At 49.4% G+C, this 22361-nt stretch overlaps 2 protein-coding genes across 2 annotated transcripts in view; one reads left to right on the plus strand and one right to left on the minus strand.

Annotated features, from left to right (window-relative positions):
- Nucleotides 1-21853, minus strand: part of LOC144146224 (high-affinity choline transporter 1-like) — a gene marked incomplete at its 3' end in the record, with an annotated part of 28267 nt that extends 6414 nt beyond the window's left edge. The window contains exons 1-7 of the mRNA XM_077678187.1: nt 19980-21853; nt 14412-14519; nt 12496-12651; nt 10052-10200; nt 4480-4629; nt 2957-3086; nt 2245-2462 (exon numbers count right to left, since the gene is read on the minus strand). Coding sequence (XP_077534313.1) covers nt 2245-2462; nt 2957-3086; nt 4480-4629; nt 10052-10200; nt 12496-12651; nt 14412-14519; nt 19980-19986 — 918 coding nt within the window. The remainder of the gene's footprint in view (nt 1-2244; nt 2463-2956; nt 3087-4479; nt 4630-10051; nt 10201-12495; nt 12652-14411; nt 14520-19979) is intronic.
- Nucleotides 15899-20019, plus strand: LOC144145030 (fasciclin-1-like). The gene has a single exon (XM_077676534.1). The coding sequence runs from the start codon at nt 16194-16196 to the stop codon at nt 18207-18209; it is 2016 nt and encodes a 671-aa protein (XP_077532660.1). The 5' UTR covers nt 15899-16193; the 3' UTR covers nt 18210-20019.
- Nucleotides 21854-22361: the final 508 nt, after the last annotated feature.

A 22361-nucleotide genomic window follows, 5' to 3' on the forward strand; every position in this document is an offset into this window, starting at 1 on the left:
CAGCTGCAAAGCACCGGTCTACGCGGCGGCGGTCAGATCTGCGGTACAGCGGAGGCGGGGGGTGCTAAGAAGCTCCGGGTTCGGACAGGCAGCCTCTGGAACTTGAACCTTGCCCCATTCAACGCTCGAACTCTGTCTGGCCGGCACAGTGTGCTATAAAATGAGCTCTTAGGCATTACTGAAATATAGGATTGAGCTAGATCCGCTGAATAGTTCGTTGATGAACAGGTGATGTCTTTAAAGGAGCCATGAAGACAAAATACAAGTTTGTTTTATCGAAATATTTCGTGTTTTATGGTGTCCCCAGAGCTTGTGCGGATGCAAACGATGTTTTATTCGCTGAGAAATTAACTTACATTAAAGTTTTATTTTCCCGCTAAATCGTGTTTTTTCGTGGTCTGCAATGACATCACAGAACCGACCGCTCTGCAGCCGATTGGAAAGCCTTCTTTACCGTTAGTGAACCTAGATGGCGCCACCATACAGTGGCAAGCCGTTTTCCTCCTGTGGTTTATTTTTGACCGCATTTGAACCGGGCTTGTTTTTGTGCAGGGAGAAAATAATCGTTTCGTGAAACAGAGTGCTCGCTCGACAAATATGGTCACGTAAGACACCGTTACTTGCGTCAACCGGCCAGTGTCGTCTAAAACTACACCAAAGGCCCGCAGTCCTGTGCAGCTAAACCGAGCATAGTGCGCGCAGTACCAACAGCAGTACGCATCGGCACTTCTATGTTTACGTGTGCTTTCGTATCTTGCATTGTCGGTCCCACCATTCTTACTGCTTTAAAAGAAGGTGGCCTAAATTTAAGCGCAAATAGTTCGTTCGGCAAGCTTATAAGCTCTGCCTATTTTGCGTTTTCTTTTGCCGGCCTCCGCCAATCGCAGAGCTGGCTGGTATGACAGCATAGGTTCTGTTGCGGGAAATGAGCGAGTGGGTCGCATGGCATTTCCCTTTGTTTCCTAATTACACAGCTTATTTGAGCGAAGTTTACGTTAAAAGTGGTGTCAGTATGATTCTAACGAGGCAATCTTTTGAATGAATGAAACTTGTGTTTTGACTTCATGGCTCCTTCAAGAGTGGAACCCCAGACATGTTCTGTGCTATCGAAGACAGAAAAGATGGAGCTTGGGGTTGTATTTTTGGCAAACAGAGAGATTGAAGGAGTGTTAAAGAATTCTATAGTATTGCAGAAAAGGTCCCAGCCGTTGTGATAAAGCTAGACCAGAGGTACAGGTTAAAGATAGTATACAATCTTGTACACCCACCTCTAGCTACGATGAGGCTCTTGAAGGTTTCAACGAGGACGTCTAATTACCAGTGAATAAGGTGGAAGAACAGTGCAGGATAATGATGGGAGGCTTTAACGCAAAGTAGGAGGAGAGAAGCAAGTTGGAGAACTTGCATTGGAAAACGTCGAAATATTCCAAATATACGAGGTGATACACTGGTTTGATTTGCAGAAATAAAGAGCCTGAACATGGAGAGTACACTGTTCCACAAACAAAATAATGGGAAATGGACATAAAGAGCGTTAGTCCGCCCGTTGCATTGAACAAGCAAGAGGGAGAGAAGGGGAATAACGTTCTGATTGCCACTTTTTTGAGTCACGTGCTTGGAAAATGCCACGTTACGTGGAATTTTCCAAGCACGTGACTCAAAAAAGTACAGTGTCGGTACCACCATACCACCGTACCGACACGTACAGTGTCGGTACGGTGGTATGGTGGCCCAGTGGCAACCACGTGTGGCTTCGAATAATAGGAAAAAAAAAACCTTACGGCCATTAGCTTTGGTCACCATGGCCAGTTGCCATAGTTGCTCATTAACTAAGACGCTGTGCAACTGAGCACGAGATCCACGTCTCATTAAAGGCAGTGAACATTTCCTCGTGTATTGGCAGAAGGCAAAAATGCCAATGCTAAACAACATCGTTAAATAAATGCAGTTGCACTTAATTTTTGTTTTGACATCCTTGGACGGCGGCACGTGTTGTCGAGCCCATTTTTTAGGGACTCAATAAATCTGAAATTATTTTCACCCTAGTCCATTTTTTGTAGCGGCGGTATTTACATTTGACGGAGTACTTCCGTTCACAAAGGTTACGAGACTATTGGAAGCTAGGCCTTGCACACAGTCCGTGAGTGATTTATCTTCCAGTTAATGATGTTCCATCATACACATAGCTCGCATGGAAGTTCCCAATCATCTTTTTTAGCGTAGTCTGCTTTGTGGCATACATACCGTCGGCCTGATGACGAAGTGGTAGATGTTCCTAGCGATGAGCGTGCCAGCGCTCAACATGGAAGAGTCCACCGAGGACATGATGGCTGCCGTGATGGCAATGAGGCCTAGGATGGCGACGAATTTGGGGGTCATGTAGTGGATGGACAAGGGAAGCACTTCACGACTGTCTGCCATCGTCAGGTTGAAGGGACCAGGGTAGCCGGCTGAAGTGAAGTCTGCCAAACAGAACAGCACAAGAGCAGATAATGCAAGAGTTGCAGGCGAAAGGGTTTTTGTACTAAACCGCGTCGTTTGCGAGACTTAATTTTTCTGTTATCATACCGAGGAAAGGGAATTACGAGTCATTACAAGCTACGCCTCTTTGTTTTTCTTTATTGAGCTTTTGACAATCAGAAATTGCCATCCATGGTGTTGAGGAAAAAGGCCACTGTAATAGTCGCCTGATTTGTACTAAAAGTCGGAGTGGTTCTGCTAAAAGTAAGAGTGGTTGTGCTAAAGAGTGGTGCTAAAGCTAAGAGTGGTTCTGAAAAACGGCAGACAAGTTTTCTTCGTTTCTGTGCTGGAAAACTACGCTTCTGGAGCACTCCAAGACATTGAGGGGCCCAATTTCGAGACGAAACAAGACAAAACAAGGCGAGATGTACGGGACCGCCCGTACATCGCGCCGAAACCCAAGGTTAGCTACGTTTAGTGGTGGTTATTTTCTTACTGGCACTTTTGGCGACCGCTCCAATGATGATTGGTGGAACTGAGAAGAAGACGAAGCCAACAGAAGTCAAGTAGGAAAGCATCTTGGAGGTGAGGACGCTGTCAGCGGCGAGCACACGCTGAAAGTAGGCCTGCGCTGAGCAAGAACATTTCCCTGGACGTATTTGTATGGACAATGTGCTTATTTTCCCTGTTACTGTAAAAAGCTCCGAAGTGCACAAGAAAAATGATGGCGATCGCATGTGATGACGGCCATCCGAGAGCACAGTTTTGTTTTTCGGTTTGATTTGTGCTGATTTCAGTAGATAAATGAAAACCTTAGCGAGGGTGCCATATAATGGATTCGTATTACAACACGCTACACTTCACTAGTTAGAGGTCCACGGCAGCTCCTTGTGCACGGTTTTTACAGCCCTTTATGGTATACCTGCTACGGGCTGATGCTTCACTTCTACTCGGCCTCAGCGCACGTTCTTTTCTGCAGCGCTGTTCTTGGTGTTATTGTTCTTATTATTTCCATCCTCTCCTATCGGCTCGTCGAATTTATATCTAGACGAGGCACAACGGCTTTTCTTGAGTTGAATGTTATTTGGCTTAAGCTTTAGTACTGCAGTTTGCATTTCACATACCGCCAAGTAAAAGAAGTTCAGCCCTATACACTTTTAAAAACATACAAGAAGCATGTGCGGAGCCTACTACCTGCTCTTTCGTTGAGCTAGAAGCCTCTTCGGAGCAACAACGTTTATTCTTTGTCTAGTAATGTTTCTTTTAATAGCACGGTGTCCATTAGGTGTAATCGACTTCAAAAAGCAAAAACAAATAAAGAATAAATAAGTGACGGTAAAGAAACTGGCTGTGACTATCTAGGAGTGCTTGACATTAACAAAATTCGTAAAAACTAAAAAAAATCACAACATTGGGTTCAAAGTGCATGTATTGTGGGCAACGAAATTCTCAACTCCACACCTAATTACCTAGTTGATATGGGCCAGCCAAGCAGCATATATCAGTGCCGCTATTAAACAAATGTGGAAAAGTTTTTGCGACCTATTTACGATCCACGTCATTTTTTGTTCGTAACATTCGTCGAATTCAGACAGGTTTTTTATCTGGCTGTATATAACACGTGTGGCACAAGCCCGCCAGTATCAAGGCCGTAAGTTTGTTGCAGGCCTCCTGATTAAATTGAATGTATTCGTTCATTGACTGATAGGAATGCAGCTAATCCGAAGAGGACTTTCCGTGTGTCAGCTGCGCTTCCGTTCCCTGATCATGTTCACCCAACATGCCCAAATCGCCACTGTCTAGCAGTGATAGCGCAGGGACTATACTGCTTGGAGAAGTCGTACTATATACAGTGTACCGCTACCGGTACTCATGGGTACACCGGGCGAACTTCCTTCACGCTCCATTCCAGCGAACTGCATTAAGTCACAGCCGGTCCCATGGTTCTTGCCTTATACACTTGGCTAAAGGAAGCTGAACAGTGGTACACGAGGAGCAAAAGCTTGTGGGTGCACCCACCTGCCATGGGATGCCGCCGAATATGGTCATGAGGAGAAAGTCTAAGACCTGGCTGACGTCCCGACTTTCTAGCTTGCCAAGCCAGTCGTTCGAAGGCGGCCCAATTCTTCTCACGCTAGGATGCGTCAGGAAGTACGGCACGCACGTCCACTGCGCAGAAGTCACGGAAAGGAAGGCTTCAGGCACAGAGTTCCCGGTGAAGTTGGGGGTGGACAGCGTGCTTGTGAAGCCATGGTCCACTATATACTCGTTCGGGGAAAGTATAGCACACCGCTACGGTGTTCTGAACCATGGCACCATGGCGCAGCACCATGACACTTATTTGTTGTGCCTCGTGTGTAACTATTTGAAAATGGTGCAGCCCGCCAACAGGAACAGCGGCTTTGCACGTTGGTGCATGGGATACCTCCGCCGAACTTGTGAAAAGAAAGTCAAGGCCGGACGCGGGAGCAGGGTAGTTGGTGTGTTTATATTGAAAGTGACCATTTAGTTTCATCATCATCATCATCATCGCCAGCCTATCTACGCCCACTGTAGGGCAAAGGCCTCTCCCATTAATTTCCAATCACCCCGGTCCTATGCAACCTGTGACCAATTTACCCCCGCAAACTTCTTGATCTCATCTGCCCATCTAACTTTCTGCCGCCCCCTGCTACGATTGCCTTCTCTAGCGATCCACTGTTACCCTTAACGACCAACGGTTATCTTGCCTTCGCATTACATGCCCTGCCCACGTCCGTTTCTTCTTCTTCTTAATTTCTACTAATATGTCCTTAACACGCGTTTGTTCCCTGACCCACTCCGCTCTCTTCTTGTTCCCTTAATGTTACACCTATCATCTTCCGTTCCATTGCTCGCTGAGTCATCCTCAATTCAAGTTGAACCCTCGTAGTGAGCCTCCGAGTTTCTGTGCCGTATGTGAGTACCGATAAGATGCAGCTGTCATACACTTTCTTCTTCAGGGACAATGATAGGCTGACATTCATTATCTGAGAATGCCTGCCGAATGCACTCCACCCCACTCTTATCCTTCTAATTACCTCTGCCTCCAGTTTCAGTTTACTTTCAGTTTATTGTCATACTGAAAATACAGTGTGTACAAAGACATACAGGAAGGGGTCCCAGAGTTACAAACTGCTAATGGGACCCCTTCGAAAGGATGGCACGAGTCTTGCCTTCGAGTTTGACGCTAGCAAGTTTGTATTGATAAATAAACAAACAAAAAGAAATATCGAGAAAAAGACTGGTGCAGCATGCACTTGTGGTGCAAGGCTGGAGAAGCAGCAGAGCTGGTGGCTGTCCCCCTTCGTCGGAGACCCGGCTGTTGCACCTCAAATTAATTTCCGAATATGCCCCTGAAAGTTTTCCACGACTGGCAGGCCCGGATCGTTTTGTGCGCGGCTCTTCACATCTCCCGTGGGCCGCGTTAGCACGAGCTAGAACCTGCGGCAACCAGCTGCGCGAGCTCGGCGTCTGTGCTCCCTTCTTCAGGTGTGAACGCACGTGAACTGAAGAGGAGAGCATCATGCGAGAGATCACGCCACGAACGCTGGGCAAAGTGTTCTCGAAGGTGGAGTTGGCCGACGCCGGGCACTCCTCAAAAGGCTCACGCGCGCTCGGTACTTTTCCAGGTATTTTTCTGGGTACTCTTCTGGGTATCTGCTAACGCTGGACGGCGGAACTAGAAGCTTAAACAGCTCTTTGCGACAGGGTTGAAGCGCTAAAAAGGGCAAAGACAAGAAAGATGGCAGGGCAAGCAGTAACTATCAACTGGTTTATTAAGTGGTGGTGGCAAGAACATTTTTATTGTCATGAAGACAAAAAGCAGCGGGGGAGGGGTGGAAAAAATGGCAGCGTCTCCACTCCGTGGATGATGGCGAAGGTGCGGAGTACGGGGACTCGAAATGACATCCAAATTGCGCCCCAAGTGACATCCGATTTGCGCCCCGACTGTCATTCGATTTGAGCCGTGAGTTGCACCTTGATTGTTCCCTAAATCGCTTGATAATGGTGTGCGCACAGGTGGACACGGACGGACATTGGGAGGTCCTAAGGTACTCCGCACCGTTACAGGCGAGGGAGTAAGCCGTTTGACTCTCGGATACAAACTCACGGCCGTAGCCTAGTGGGTAAGTCGACTGACACTACCTGTGTCTGGTCTACCAGACACGGGCTCGAACCCTGCCAGTGCATGTGTGTTTTTTTTGCGATTGTAAATGATATATGCGCACGGACGCGGACGGACATTGTGAGGTCCTAAGGTACTCCGCACCTAATAGCCTATACACGGTATGCCCTTGCCATCTTCTCCGCGCAGTCCAAGACTGTGCTGGGTTGTGGGAGTTAAAAACATCCTGAAGTTTCACAGTATGTACGCAAGGTCTCACATAAAGTGAAAAAGGTTGCCAATCGGCATGGTGTCTCACTCGTTTTTTCGGCGCCAAACAAGCTTGCGCCACTTTGCGCACGCACAACCAAGGCGGCAAGAAAAAAGGCAGTGTGCTAAAAGAAGTTGTGCACGAAATTCCGTTTAAATGCGGCACGTCGTACATAGAGCAGACTGGCCGCGACCTTGATCGGTTAAGGGAACCTGCCAAAAATTTAAAGAAAGTTGATGGGCCCCATCTTTCGTCCGATTGCAGTAAATGCAATGAGTGGAAGCCAATGTTTATCCAGGCCAAAATTCTAGGCAAAAACCGGGACAAAACAGCCCGTAAACTGTTGTAGGCTTATCACATAAAAAAAGAGGTGATTGTGTCAGCGACACGTCTATATCTCTTTACGACTGTGGAATTAGATGAGTTGACACCACCCGAACATAACCTGCTAAGTGGTCTTGTGACGTTCTGCGCAAAGCACATCTGCGCACCTTTCTTCTTCTTCTCTCCATATATCGTTGCACCTCATTGCAATAAACCACTGCAGTTGATAGTTATCGCTTGTCCTGTCATCTTTCTTGCGTTCATCCATTTTCAGCGCTTCATGTTGCAAAGTTCGCACCAACTCGCCCAGCAGCATGTCCTTAAACAGCTCTGGTGTTCACAGAACTCCGAAGCGTATACCATTTTTCCACCTCTCACCCATCTCTATCTGTTAGTCATCTATTGCCAGCTCTAGACCGGCTCCTTCCCACTCCTTCCACCATGACCGCGATCTTTCCTGACATCTCCATAGACGCATGCCCGTACTGCTCTGCTCCTCGCGCATCCCTAATGCACATCCTATGGGCCTTTGGCAGCATCCAATTTTCCCTACCATCGCCAGCGAGGAGCGTTCGGAGGCCGCCCTGCGTTATCCAAACCCCCCCAAGTCTAAGAAGACCTGGCCCGCTTGCCCGACGGCACCGGACCCCTGCCCAAAAGGGGCCCTGCTGCCCGTCGGACGACGACGAAGACGTCGCCAGCGTAATCGCCGCGGCTGTGGCCAAATAAGGTTATTCCGTCTATCTGTCTGGCGCCAGGTGCCCGGCACGAGGTTCGTGCAGCCGCGGAAGCGGATCCAAGCTTCGCCGAGCTATGACGTCATCGAGCGCACCGCGACCGTTCGACCTTTCGAGAACACTCTCCACAGCGTTCGTGGCGTTATCTCTCGCGTGCGCTTCTTTTTGCCAGTTCACGTGCATTCGTGCCTGAAGTGGGAAGTACAGAACAGCTCGCGTTACAGACGTCGAGTTCGCGAACCTATTGGACCCCTTACTCCCATCTTATTTCAGCAACATATAAAGCCCTACTAAGAAATGCCAACGCACTTCTTTAGTTTTTAAAGTGCAGAGCACTTTAGGGGCTCGCCTTGTAGCTCGCTGTAACGTTCGATGTCAAGCGACTGCCGGAATCAGGCGACGCAGCGAGATAACGGACCCAAGTAGAGCCCGGCGTACCCTTCGTAGGGCGTCCTGCAGAGGCTTCGAAAATCAAGCGGTTTATATAGTCATATCGTTCGAAACTCGTGAACCGCTGGCGCTTGTCATACATATCTCCCCGTTGTTTAGCGCAAAGAAAACTGCAGGTACATTTGCCGCGAAATTTACGTAATTAACCCATTGCGCCAGCGTTCATTTAGTTAGGAACGCTCGTTGGTTTTGTTTTTACGATAGTAAGCGAAAAAAATTGGCCGCGTATCTGCTCCTTTCGTTGCAAATGCCGTCAAAAGACGATAGTCTTCATCGGCTTTTGCGAAGTAAATGCCTCCCTTCGCTTTCCCGCTCACCTCTCATGTTGTTCCTCTTGCGTCGCGCTCCTCCCAAGGTAAAGACGCCAAAGGTTTGCTTAAATCATTTTAAATTTACCGCGTTCCACTGCTCCAAACCGGGTGACTCGATGAGAACGCTGCCGTACGGCGAAGACGCGCGTTAATCGAGGCGCCCTACTTCAGCGTTTATAGAACCGCGTTTCCCTACTCCACGAGCGTTGCAAGCAGAACGTGGAACCTACCTAGTGGAACCTTGCGTAACTGTTGCCGGTTGATTTCTTAAAATGGCCCCAGAAGCTATAGTGGCGCGGGCGACAGCAGGCGACGGCGGAGTGAATTCTTTTTCTGCAGTTGATGAAGTATTTAATTTCGAAAATTCAAGCATGTTTGATTTTTTTATAAAGGAACACTGCAAATATCACTTCTGTATTGATTTGTTGTCTCATATTTGCGTAATGTCTTGTTCTTCTTCAACAATGTTGACAATTATGAACATTCCACCGGACATAGACGGGTAGATTTAGCTGTGACTATATAAGACTATTGCGCAGGCATTGTATTGCTTTGGCCGGGTGGCTGAATCGGGTCACAGACAGACAGACGGACAGACATACAGACAGACCAAAATTTCTGGGTTTAAGTAGCCCAAGAAAGACTATCGTCTTTAAAAAAATTCCCCCGCATTTCCACGAGGGGGAGAATGTGAAAGTGCGAATGCACGGTTGTCGGCCCGCTTGCGGCGCTTGCGCTCGGCCCCCGCAGCCCACCGCCTCGCCGCCTTTTCTTCCATCTCTTCCATCGGGTTTGTAGTATCACGTGTACACCACGCAGTTATCAAGCCGCTATAACGCCGCTGAGTCGCCAACGCACGCCGCTGACGACGTAGTTTGAATGCGTTAAAGATATAAGGCGCGTCTAACACTGATATCACCGTCGCGTCCGTGGCTTGGTCGGTAGAGCGTCGCGCTGCGGCCGCAAAGTCCTCGGATCGAAACCTGGCACGGGATGCTGTTTCTTTTTCAAATATAGAGGAGCACTGCGGACGCCAACGCCGCCGACGCCGGCGGTGGATGGTTTGGGGTCGCTTATAAAGTGCATTCGCACTTAAAAGTGGCAGTGCAACGCCGGAACGTGCGGGAGGAAAAGCAAACACAAAAAAGAACCGAACACCTGCTGGCGCAGTTTCAGGCAGGGGGCGCGCGAGCACAGTAATGGCGGGAAATTTGAATTGCATTGGGTGGTAGCAGTGAACGGATAACGGCGCTACAGCCCATTATGGCGAATCACTGCTCTGCGCTTCCGGCAGCTTTCACGTTGAGTGGAAGGGCTTTAATTTTTTTAACGCATGCATGAGGATGGGGAAGAGTGATTTACGGTTACTTACGAGGCCAAAGGCAGTGGTACCTATCTGAAGGACGTCCGTGTACAGGACGGAATAGAGGCCGCCCAGCGAGGTGTAGAACAAGACGACGACTGCGGAGACCACGATGCACGCGGTGTAGTTCAGGTTGGCGATGATGTGTATCGTGTGACCTGGAGAGGATAATTTGGTTGCGAGAATATTTTACTGCGACCCAGTACTTCTAACCAGCCAAGGAAACTTTCATGTCCGCGTCAGCAGAAAACTCCCAGGTTACACAGACAAACATCCCAGGCTACTGATGACTACTGGCTACACCAAGGCTACACAAAAACTACTGGCACCGCGAGGGATCGAACCTGGGGCTGAATGGAGGATCGAAGCGAGAGCCAGTCGCTTGGCCGACTAAGCTACACCCAGACGCGGAGACGGGGAAACAGACGGTGGCTTGTATTCAGCGGCTGCGGAGCGGAAGGCGCTTTTTGGAGGCGACATTTGGAACAACAGTAAGGGGGAGGCATTGAAAGAGATGATGCCATTGCCACGCGTGCCGCCCCCCTCCTCCTCACCCTTCGAAAGACGCTACTCTTCGTTTCCTTTCTTCCGACGCTGCTGCGTTGGTGACGCCGCCCCGGCGAATCCCACGTAACGGTGGCAGAGTCTCTGGTTTCCCTCTCTGTAGAGCCACGTGTGTGAATTAAAGTGACGCCGCATGGGTAATCGTTGTGGGTGTCGTTTGCAGCTTCGCAGTCCTACCACCTTGACATCGTGGATTGGATGCAATTTTTAAGTACACATGAAACTGACTAAGCAATTTATTCTGTGTGTTTTCCACCATATTGTTGCGTCTTAGTAGACGGAGGAGTAGACAGCAGGATGGAGCTGTATACCTATTTATTAGGCGTAGCGCTACACCGAAAAGTAGAGGCAGCACGGCGAGGCTCAGCGAAGATGGCTGAATCAGTGTGACCCGCGAGCGGTGGACCCACACATTTACGTCGTCGTCTTCAAACGTCTGGCTGGCCAAGAAGCACGGAACGTAGCACTAACTGGGGATTGAACTCTGCACGGCGAGCAAACACACAGTAACCAGGGGCGATCGCACACATCGCGAGCAGGGCATCGCGGCTTTGCAAATATCCACTTGACAATATTCTTTTAGGGGTGAAACTTCTTAGGTGCTCGGGCTGTCGGCGTCTCCTGTCGTCGTCGTCGTTTCATGTAGTCACGGTACTAAAATATCGGGACACTCGTTTTCCAACGCCTCGCGCTAGAACGTAAAGCGTACTAACAGGACACACGTACCGGGACACTCGTTTTCCAACACCTTGCGCTAAAACGCTTCGTGCTTCAAAGACACGAGATGTACAGCAAATATGTATACGTCTACCCCCCGCTGGTTTCATCTCCGTCGGCAAAAACGCCAAGGCGCCAAGAATACAATTATACACTGCATACTTCGCCCCGCCCCAGGTTTCACGTTAGTGGAGATGGCACGGGATTTAAAAGAAAAAAAAAACGCTCCAGATGAGTATTTTAAGCCGTAGTGGTAATATTAAGCGTCTCCTATAATGATGGATACCACGATTCTTATGCCACTCATCCTAAACGTTGCGGAGCAGGATCGAATACCACTACTACTACCCACCTTGAAGTGCGCTAGTTCTTTACCGAAACCCGTATAAGGCTTGCGGCTATTCGTCATCTATAGGTTTGCCATCAAACCTCTTAGACGCCCTACTCTTTTTAAAAGGAGCAGCGCTACTCCGCAGTAGAACGTTTAGATTTTCCCGCTGATTGGAGTACGCCAGCCTCAGCAACTCGCTTTAACATTCGGTCGTCCAAACATATGACTGACTGTCATAAAAACTTGTCGCGTATTATTTTTTTTTAATTTCTGATCATACTCCTCGTGTCCTCTTTTATTTTCGTTGACTGCTTTCCTTTCATAAGAATCCTTAATTAGCCCTCCTACAGAATACGCACTCCTATAGAATGTGTGGCACTGCATTGTGCAGTCCTCCTAATGGACAAAGTATTCGCCATGTACGCTTCAATTAACCTCTCACCTGGTAAACACTACTTACAACTACTACCACTACTACTACCATTACTACTGCTACTACCACCACCACCACCCCTACTACTCCTACTACTACTACACTACAACCACTACTGCTGATATTACTACAACTACCACCCCTACCACTACTACTGCTGCTATTACTACAACTACCACCACTACCACTACTACTACTGCTACTGCTACTAATGCTACTACAGCTACTGCTACTACTACTACTACTACTACTACTACCACTACTACTACTACTACTACACCACTACTACTTCTACTACTACCACCGCTGCTACTACTACCACCACTACTACTACCACCACTATTGCTGCTCTAAAGAGGGTCATTCGCTTCGCTACATACTGGAGCACGCCTCAGCCACCCTTCTTACCAAGCGCAGACAGCATGGAAGCCGTCCAGAAGATTTCTCCACACACGGCGGGCACGCAGAGCATGACTCCAATCCATGGTCCGTAGAACTTCTGGAAGGGATCCAGCATGGTCAGGGATGCGGTGATGCGCATCTTCGCGGCGAACAGCCATCCTCCTGCATTTCGTACACAGTGTGCGCATTGGCTCACGCCGATGGCACTTTGTTCGCTCGAAGAACTCCCCTGGTACGCTGTAAAATGATTTACACACTTAAGGGCGTAAATAGCTGCCTATAACTGACACCCTTTCACACTAGGGTGTTTTGTCGTTCATGACGCCCTTGCACCCTATCAAAAACAAAAGAATAAATACACCATTTTATAGGGTTTTTTTATCGTCAATTAAACCCTTTACAAAGATGTTGTTTGATTTTTGACAAGGTGTAAGGGTGTTAGTTATAGGCAAAAAGGTGTAAATCATTTTGCAGAGAGAGAGATAAAAACTTCTTTTTTAAACTTATGTTTCATTTTGCAGAACGCACAAACAGCTAGAACAATCGCTTTTATTGACAAACTTTTGGTAAGAAATGCAGGCCTCTCTGCGTGCCAGCCCCTCGAAAAAATTTGGTGCAAACTTTTAGTTCAATATTCATTAAAAACCGCACGGAGACGAGGACGGAAGAAGGGGGGAACAATGTGTGAGCACGCCATCGATTGCATGCCCTATTGGAACGATAGGTATCATATCTAGCCAGTTGAATCTGACTTGTACTAGATAGCAAGCTTGACACTTCAAGTCTGATTGTTTTATCATTGATGTAAGCCTCCATTGTATATTTGGAGTGACATCTTATCATTGAACGTGCGCATGCTTGCAGCCCGTGGTTTTCGACGTATTTAATGTCGCGTAATGAATTGTTCTTCAGTTGTTCATAGCGCTCTAGTTTGTCACTTCTTCCGTCCTAGTCACTCCGCTGTTTTTCAGTGAGAATAATGTGTACCCAACTAGCCCAACGTCAAGTTTTAGTTCAAACACACTTCGGCCCATACACATTGTGGTATATAGTGCTCGTGCCTTCGCGAGCCCGGTGTAAAAGAGTAGGCACATGTGACCTGTCTGAGAAATCATGGAGATGCCGCCTCCATCGTCAGGCGGGTGTTGTTGGCGACCGCCGGAACGTGTTGCGGTGATGGCACGGCTAATGAATCAAATAGGCTGCGAGGCCAATTGGCGGGGCGCGCAGTTTTTATGCCGTGCGTTCTGTCACAGCAGATGCCTCGTTTTCAGTCCAGGCACGCTCCGTCTGATCATCTGTACAGTCGGGTCCAATACGACCAACGACGCTCATTCTTATGCGCAGCTGTGCGTTGCCCCAATTTATAATCGGTGCTACTCTACGCTCCTGTACGCGAGACACACAGCATCGTTGCAATAAAACTTTGCACATCTAAAGAAGATCCATCACCCTGAGACCCCCCCCCCCTTTGTATGTGTGTGTGTGTACGTACGTGCGTGTGTCAAATTTTGTAAGAATGTGCCCCGCAAAAATCATTCGCATGAAGGCCATAGTGCCTGAACACAACCGCAACACGGCGGGCACTGTAAAATGATTCACACCCTTTCTGCCTATAACTAACACCCTTACACCCTATCAAAAAACAAAAACGCCCTTCGAAAGGGTGTAATTAACGATAAAACACCCTTCAAACGGATGTATTCTTGTGTTTTTGCTAGGCTGTATGGGTTATATACGTAGGTTATATATAGGTTATATAGGGTTATATAGGTTATATAGGGTGTATGGGTGTTATAAACAACAAAGCGCGTTTAAGGGTGTTTTTCTTTGCTTATTTTCCTAGGGTGTAAGGGTGTTAGTTATAGACAGTGAGTTCACCCTTAAGGGTGTAATCCATTTGACAGTGTAGGCACACTCACCGAGGAAGAGGCTGATGGCGTAGCCGAGGGGAGCGTGGCACCAGAGGAGGCCGAGGGTGAACACCGCTTCCGCGGCGCCGTTGAGGGTGCCGCCTCCGACCCAGGCAGCTGCGGAGGTAACCGATTCACTTCCGGCTTATAGTCCAGCCATCGAAATTAAAAACTCCTGAACGGCCAGTATGATAATCATGTGTGGTGCAATTTGCCAGCAGTTTCGTTCCACAGTGACAAGCTTGTCAGCAAGACTTTTTCGCGTAGCGAACGATATCACAGCTTGTGGGAAGGGAGTTCTTACGGCGACACAGTCAACGCTGGGCAAAGTGTTCTCGAAGGTGGAGTTGGCCGACGCCGGCCACTCCTCAAGGGGCTCACGCGCACTCGGTACTTTTCTAGGTGTTTTTTCTGGGTACTCTTCTGGGTATCTGCTAACACTGGACGGCGGAACTAGAAGCTTAAACAGCTCTTTGCGACAGGGTTAAAGCGCTAAAAATGGCAAAGACAAGAAAGATGACAGGACAAGCACTAACTATAAACTCCTTTATTTAAGTGGTGGTGGCAAGAACATTTTTATTGTCATGCAGACAAAAAGCAGCGGGCGGCATAGGCTAGCTCCTGGCGCGTTAACCACGTGGCCACGGCAGTACGAGGTTCACCGTTTAGAGTTCACAATGGACACAAGGGACATCAGTGCCGAAGCGCCGAAGCACAGTGGTTCATTTGTGACCTCAGACCAGACACAGCGCGCGCCTCCACTGTAGCCCGGCCGTGTCGAAGCCGAGTAGGCTTCAAAACATTGGGAACGCTTTCATTGAAAGCTTCGGTTGGAGTGTTATAGTTTCTTGTCACCTACATTTTCACCCAACCGAACAAGACTTCTGTAGACGGTGTTCAGATTTAACCGAAGCACAGTGGTGGCTCAGTGGTGAACCCGCCGCGGTGGCTCAGTGGCTAAGACGTTGCGCTGCTGAGCACGAGGTCGCGGGTTCGATTCCCGGCCGCGGCGGCCGCTTTTCTGATGGAGGCGAAAAGCAAAAACGCCCGTGTGTACGAGATTTCGGCGCACGTTAAAGATCCCCAGGTGGTCAAAATTAATCCGGAGCCCTCCATTACGGCGCGCCTCATCGCCTGCGTTGCGTCGGCGCGTTAAACCCCGCAATCAATCAATCAATCAATCAGATTTAACCCAATGGTGTGCGCATACTACCCGCCGACGGCTGAGTAGAGGGACAAAGCCTCAGTGGGAAGGGGGGAGGCAGGGCCGGCTTTGTTGCTTTTCGCATGGTGACCTAGCCTCGCGTTGCGTCTGCAGGGCCTTGAATGGCCTTGATACTGCGGAGAGGGCGGCGTGCGACCGGCGTCCTTGGCGGCAGCGATGGCGGCCTCCGGCTGATCGAGACCACGATAGGCGCTTTCCCCTCCCCTCTCTGGGTGCCCGCGCCGTCGTCCGAGCTCTTTCCGAGCTGGGTGCCGTAATAGACGAGCCCGCGCTTCTTCCGCGTGAGCACCCGCGGCTTCATGTCGCCGTCGTCGCTGCTCGCGGGTATGGGGACGTGCACGCAGTCGGGCAAGGCCGGGCGCCTTCACGTTCTCGGGCAGCACTGGCTAAAGCGCTGAACACTCCCCGTCGGTTACGAGTATAGTTTCCTTCCAACGTTGTCACCACGCTGCTCGGAAACACTACGGGTCGCTGGTTCCCCCTCCAACCGCACAAGGACCACCCTACCCCGAGGTCATTCTTATCCGCCTGGATAAAAGCCCCAGTCAGAACCGGCGGTTTCCTTGATGCAGCGCAAGCAGCGACAGCTTGATCCCTTAGGCTGTTTTCCGCCCCTCGCTCCGTTCACAAGTGGAGGATTTCACCCAACGACTAAGATGCCGCCGATGGTTCTGCGTGCCACCGCGCTCCTGTGCGTCGTCGCCTGGCTAGCAGCAGCAGAGAACGTGCTGGATGCCATGCGCAACGACGGCGAGCTGTCCTCATTCTACCAGCTGGCTGAGCGAGTGAGGCTGTTCGTGGTGTACAGCGAAAGCTCCGACATCACGTGCTTCGCGCCTACTAACGAAGCCATCCAAAGGTTCCTGGAGAGATTCCCCGAGAAGCAGATAGAGCCCACGTACCACGTCGCTTCGCTGAACGTGGCGCAGGATAACCTGCCCTCGGCGGTGCCAACCATCACCAAAGGATCTCCGCAACTTTACCTCACAAGAGGAGAGGATAAAATGTTCTTTGTGAACAACGCCAGAGTGATTCGATGGCAGGGTATGACGCACGAGGGGCACAGGCAAAAGCTGTACGTGATCGACGACGTGCTCGAGGCCTTCGTGCCAACGAGCGGAGTGACGCCAGATGCCTTCGATTTCCTGAAACAGCCATCCATATACGACCTCTATCATGGTCTGAACTTTTTTCTCTCACGTGTGAAGATGACGCACGAGCAGTACCTCTTCACCGAAGACGGCTTCCACACTTACTTCGTGCCCGTCGACGATGCCGATCCTGCCAGGCGCACGCGCGTCGACATGGACAAGTTCGTGGTTCAGGGCCACGTGATTAAGAACCGCCGCCTCTTCACGCGCACCATGGGCAATGAGACGTACGAGTCGGCAGCCTGGCACAGCAACGTCAGGGTCGAACTCTCGCTCACCAACCAGACTGACTCCGCTGAAGCAAGGGACGTACTGTTTGTGCAGAGCAACACCCTGTCAAGTGAGCCACAGCGCAAGAAAGGCGTTGTCATCTCCAAGATTGTCAAGCCCAACATACCAGTGAAAAACGGCGTCGTGCATCTCATCGAGAAGCCGCTCATGGTCGTCGACACGTCCATCAGGGACTTCTTGCAAAGAAATAGGCATGGGCGAGTGGATGATTTTGTGCGCCTTGTCGACTACTCGCCCGACTTCCAGAGGGACTTAAATGGGAACCAACCCAAGACCGTGTTCGTGCCAACCAATGATGCCCTGAAAGTGATCCCCCGTAGTGTTCTGGATGCCCTCAAAATCAACATGTCGGGTCTCACTCTGCTGCTGCGGTTACACATGATAAAGGACGAGGCGGTGTCGACGGACGAAGTGCTAGAGTACGGTAGCGCAGGAATCTTGGAGCGGGAGTCCGCTAGCAGCCGCCGCGGGCTCCGCATGAGCGTCGGGCACGGGGAGCACGGCCGTGTGCTGACAGTTGAAGGCGGTGGCGTCAATGCCACGGCCGTTCAGTCAGACATTGGCACCACCAATGGCGTCATCCACATCATCGACCGCGTGCTCGGAATGCCATCCCATACCATTTATGAAAAGGTTAGCAGCGACCCAGAACTCAGGGAGACCAAAACGTTCTCTCAGCAAAATGGCTGGATTGATCGTCTCAAGGACATGGGCAAGCGGTACACCTTCTTCGCTCCGAGTGACAACGCCTGGCACGACTTCAAGCTCGAGAACCCATCCGAGTACCAGGAGCTCTCCACGGACCAGTTTGCGTACCCCGCCGGACAAATTATGGAGCGTCACCTGGTAGTTGGAAAAGAAATACCTCGAGCGGAGTTGGAACACCTGAAATCCATTGAAACGGCCGGAGGGAGAATGGGTGTCCGAAACGTTAACGGCAAGATCCACTTGCTGTGGCAGGGCCGCGAGGCGGTCATTGTTCGCGCTGACGTACAGGCCACGAACGGAGTCATCCACGTGATCAGCAAGGTGATGGTGGAGCGCAGGGACATTATTTCGGCGGCCACCGCGCAGCCAGCGTCGGTCGCCGAGTGCTTGCTCGGGCTGGCCGCAGCTTTCGTACTCTGGGCGGGCGCCTGAGTCTGGCCGTCGCCCTTTCTGTGCCATTTCCCCTCCGTATTGGTGACATTTTGTTTGGTGCAGTGTGCGATGCACCATCGTGGGCACTGCAGTCGCCTGACAAAGAGTAATCCTTACTTGTTTTTTTATGCCATTTCCCCTCCGTATTGGTGTCATTCTGTTTGGTGCAGTGTTCAATGCACCATGGTGGGCACTGCCAAAAAGTGCGCCTGCCAAAAAGTAATCCATACTTAACTCGTTTTAAATTGAACACAATGTGTTAAGGGAAGATGCTTCAACTGGTGCGTAAAAGCCTGTCACAACGTAGTGCCCCTTCCCCAACATTCTTCGGCGTTATGTTCTGCCATTCAATTTGGCCCGTTTTAATGTCGCTTCCTTTGACTTCAATGTTTCATTTACCTTTAGTTTCTCTGTGCACACCGAAAAGTATATTGGCCATGAACGCTTATTCGTGGACAGCGGGGCTCTCGAGTGCTTAGCCCTTTTTCTCTTGCTATCAAGGTGGAAGTCGTGAGAGTGCACACCGCGTCCCTGGCTTAACCATGCCTCAAACGCCCAAGGCTTGATGCGTAGCTTTGAAGTAACATTTAAGTGATAGTATACTGTCACTGAAGTGTTAAGTACAGTTTCTTTCTGCTCAACCTAAATTGCCTTCAAGTATAGCATATGTGTGCTCATACCGCAATATCTGTGTATTTCTTGAGCATCGATATTTGTGTGTGGCTCTGATCTCCGTGCCTCCATCGGGTGGGCCCAGCTTCTCGACTAAGTCGACACGTCCTTCGGAGATGCGCATTAAGCACGCCGTATACAGGGTTCCGCCTCTAGAACGTCTCTGGTCTCTGAGATAATACTCGCTTGTGTCCTAACTGTACCAAAGAATAAACCGTAGGCATTCTTTAATTAAGAATACCATTTCGTTCTGTCCGGGACTTCTACTGGTGGGAATCCGCAGCTTGGAATGTGTGAGGAGGCATTCGTTGCTTCACACTGTTCAAGTCCTCTTTGTCCAAAAGGCTTGGGCAATTTCCAAACTGGGCCGTTAATCATTAAACTCAGGCCAACTTTTGGATGCGCTGAGAATCAGATATCTGGCATGATACAAATGTGGCAGCAAAATTGGCGCTACTCCGGCTATGCAGCTAAATCGTGGAGTTCACGTGAACGCGTGACAAGGAGTGTAACAAGCATATGTACTTGAGGCCAGCAGTGGGCAACACGTTAAATCCAACGAGACACAGTTTACGATCAAGTTGAGAAGTTTATTCGTAAGGTGCAGTCCTTTTCTCAAAGCGCATATGCTCCAAACACGTGAGCAGTATCTATAATTTCAGACTTGTTTACGAAAAAAATCATTAGAATCCCGTGACAAATGATATTTTTATACTGCGGGGGAAGATGTAAAAATTTTGCGCCTTAAATGCCCTAGCACAGTTATAATTCCTGTGACTTGTGATTGTGATTTTGGATTGTGAGTGAACTTTGTACTCCCGCGACGAATTTGTAATGCCAGTAGACGTCTCATACGGCGTAGATTAAACATGAACGAAGCTACAGCAAACACGTGCAATAACAGAAATATAACATATTACCTGATTTAATAATCTGACTGCACTTATTTTCGAAATGAGATAGTACAAAGTGTGCGCCGGGCAAGGCGGTGGCATGCTACCGCACAGAGTACTATGCTGGTGCTCGCGAACTATTGCATTCAAGAACAACGGCTCTAAGGAAAACTGCTAGCGTTCTACTTGCCGCCAGTAAGCGTACCTGTCATTGAAGCGACACTCAAAAAGAGTGGGACTTCGCGGTTGGCCAGGAAGATGCGCAGCAGGTACTCGCTGGCATCGGCCACCTTGGAGCTGGCATCTGTTTTCAATCGGCTGCAGCGCGAAAAAAGAATTAAGTCTGCTTTTCCACGCTCACGCAAGGAGGTTTAATGTGACAGCTCAAGTCAACCGTGCCAGCGTACAACATGGACAGAATTCCGAGTTGTGTTCGTTTCTATAATGTCTATTTCGTATCCGTCTTAGTTGGGACGTCGTTGCACTTGCGAGGTCTCTGACCAATGGATGCGCTGCGTCACATCTGGTCGTCTGCTTTCAGGCAATCAGGGCTCACTCAAAACGGACACTTTGAAACGGGCATGAAATAACAAAACTGAAAATCCGCCCCTGCTCGGTTTATCACTCGGTTTATCATCGGTTTATCAACGCACGCAAGTCGCGTTATCAACGCACAGGGGTACACGATCGTGACCACAGAGTATCAGAGTTACTCGATGCTCCAACCATATACTGCTCACAAGTCAAGTCGAACTCGCCCAAATATCGCCCAACGTAAAAAAAAAAATAAATCCCGCCAAATCTCAAAATTGTACGTAACGCGTGTGTAAAACTGGAGGCTTTCACGAAATTATGGCCTCATGCAGGTGACCTCGCACGTACTTTTCTGCTCACTCACGGGCTCAAGAGTCAGGGGTTTTTCAGAAAAAGACACGTTCGACAAGCTTCCGAAAGCAAGACTGAAGTACCACAACAGTGGATTGAAGCGAGGGTTTCTTTCCCTCGATCAGCTTTTGGCTACCTTCTGTCTTTTGGCGGTGTTCAAAAGACAATGTACTAAATATACCCCCTGTAATTAGGCCTGCCCACCCCTGCCGTCTTGCTTTAACGACCTCAGTCTTCGCTTGGAAAACAGGCAGCTGACCGCTGTCCGTCCTTCCCCGTCTCGGTCCAAATTTAGTGCAACGAGCGGCACGATAGGTGCAGGACAATGCAATAGGCGTAACAATATCGTTCCGCTCTCAACTAATAAAACTTTTTAGCATAGCGGCTGCCGTGGGCTACGCTAGCGCCCGATAGCTGCTACGCTAAAACTCTCTAACGTCAAGGCGGCCCGATGAAACGGCCGTGGCAGCACGCGATTGTGTTTGAGGCAGGCTCACATACCCGGTGGCGTGGAGGCGCGAGCGAGCGGTGTGCAACTTGCGCCCGGACCAGACGCCCACGTAGACGACGGCGATGTAGTAGAACATGAGCGCTAATGATCCCGCTGTGTTGATGGCCATGGCGGCTTGTCCGACGTGGGATGGCCCGTCGGTTGCGTCGCATCAACATCCGACGAGATCGAAAGAACGCATGCGAACGCGACGCGCCTCGTGCCTTTCTCGCCTCCTTCTTCTACTCAATGACTTCCCCGCACGCATTTGTGGTTTATTGGCCAGGCTGGGCTGTATAATAGGCTTGTAGCCTCGACGTCCCCCTTTGAGCTTCCAAGAAAATGGAGTTCTAAAAACGGCAGGAAAAAATAACGTGGAGCGTAAAGATGGCAAAAAAAATTGCAGAAAGTTTGAGGGGGGAATGCCGATAAATGATGATGAACAACCTTTATTGAATAGAAATAAGGCCTCTACGCTGGTACAAACTAAACTTTTTTCCGCCCTTTTCGGCCAAAAAGAGTGCAGCATAAGTGGGAAAAGGGTGTTCGGAGCCCGTTGCACCCTTTTTCTTGAATGTCAACACCCTTTTCCTAGCTCTACACCCTTTTCGTGTGAAAAGGAAGGGTGTTGATCAACTTCAACAGCCTTGGTTTTTATTAGGGTGTTGAAAATGTGTTGAAAGGGTGTTCAGCTGATCATTGAATAAGGCCATGCATGCATGTATAATTGCACTGTAAATAAAACATCTTCATACCCTCTTTAGAAATGTTCAAAAGCAATACAACTGTTCGTCTTCAATCATCGCTGGTTTCCTTATACGGTGCACCCCATGCCCCAAGTTTGGCTTTGGCACATGAAAGGTCAATTTTAACCTTTAAAATTAAAAAAAAAAAGACTATAGTTGTGTGGCGAAAAGGGTGTTGACCGATCGCAACACGCTTCACTTTCTCTAGGGTGTTGAAACGGTGTGAAATAGGTGTTCAGTTGCAAAAAAAAAAAAGACCAGCGGAGCTGGATGTCGACCGAGTTTCTTCTGGTGTTGCTAAGCTTTGCTTCATTTGCTAGGCTTTGCGACATTCTTGCACAGCTAAGATAAGCGCTGAGGGGTGAGGTCAAGTTTAACCGGATTTTACAAGGCTGTTCCAGTGTGTTCCCGCCACTGACAGCGGATCCAAGGGGGAAACAAGCTGGATTGACCCCCAGGCATGCTG

The sequence above is a fragment of the Haemaphysalis longicornis genome, unplaced genomic scaffold, assembly GCF_048455015.1.
Source record: "Haemaphysalis longicornis isolate Haplotype H1 unplaced genomic scaffold, Haemaphysalis longicornis Haplotype H1 scaffold_7, whole genome shotgun sequence".
Taxonomy (NCBI): domain Eukaryota; kingdom Metazoa; phylum Arthropoda; class Arachnida; order Ixodida; family Ixodidae; genus Haemaphysalis; species Haemaphysalis longicornis.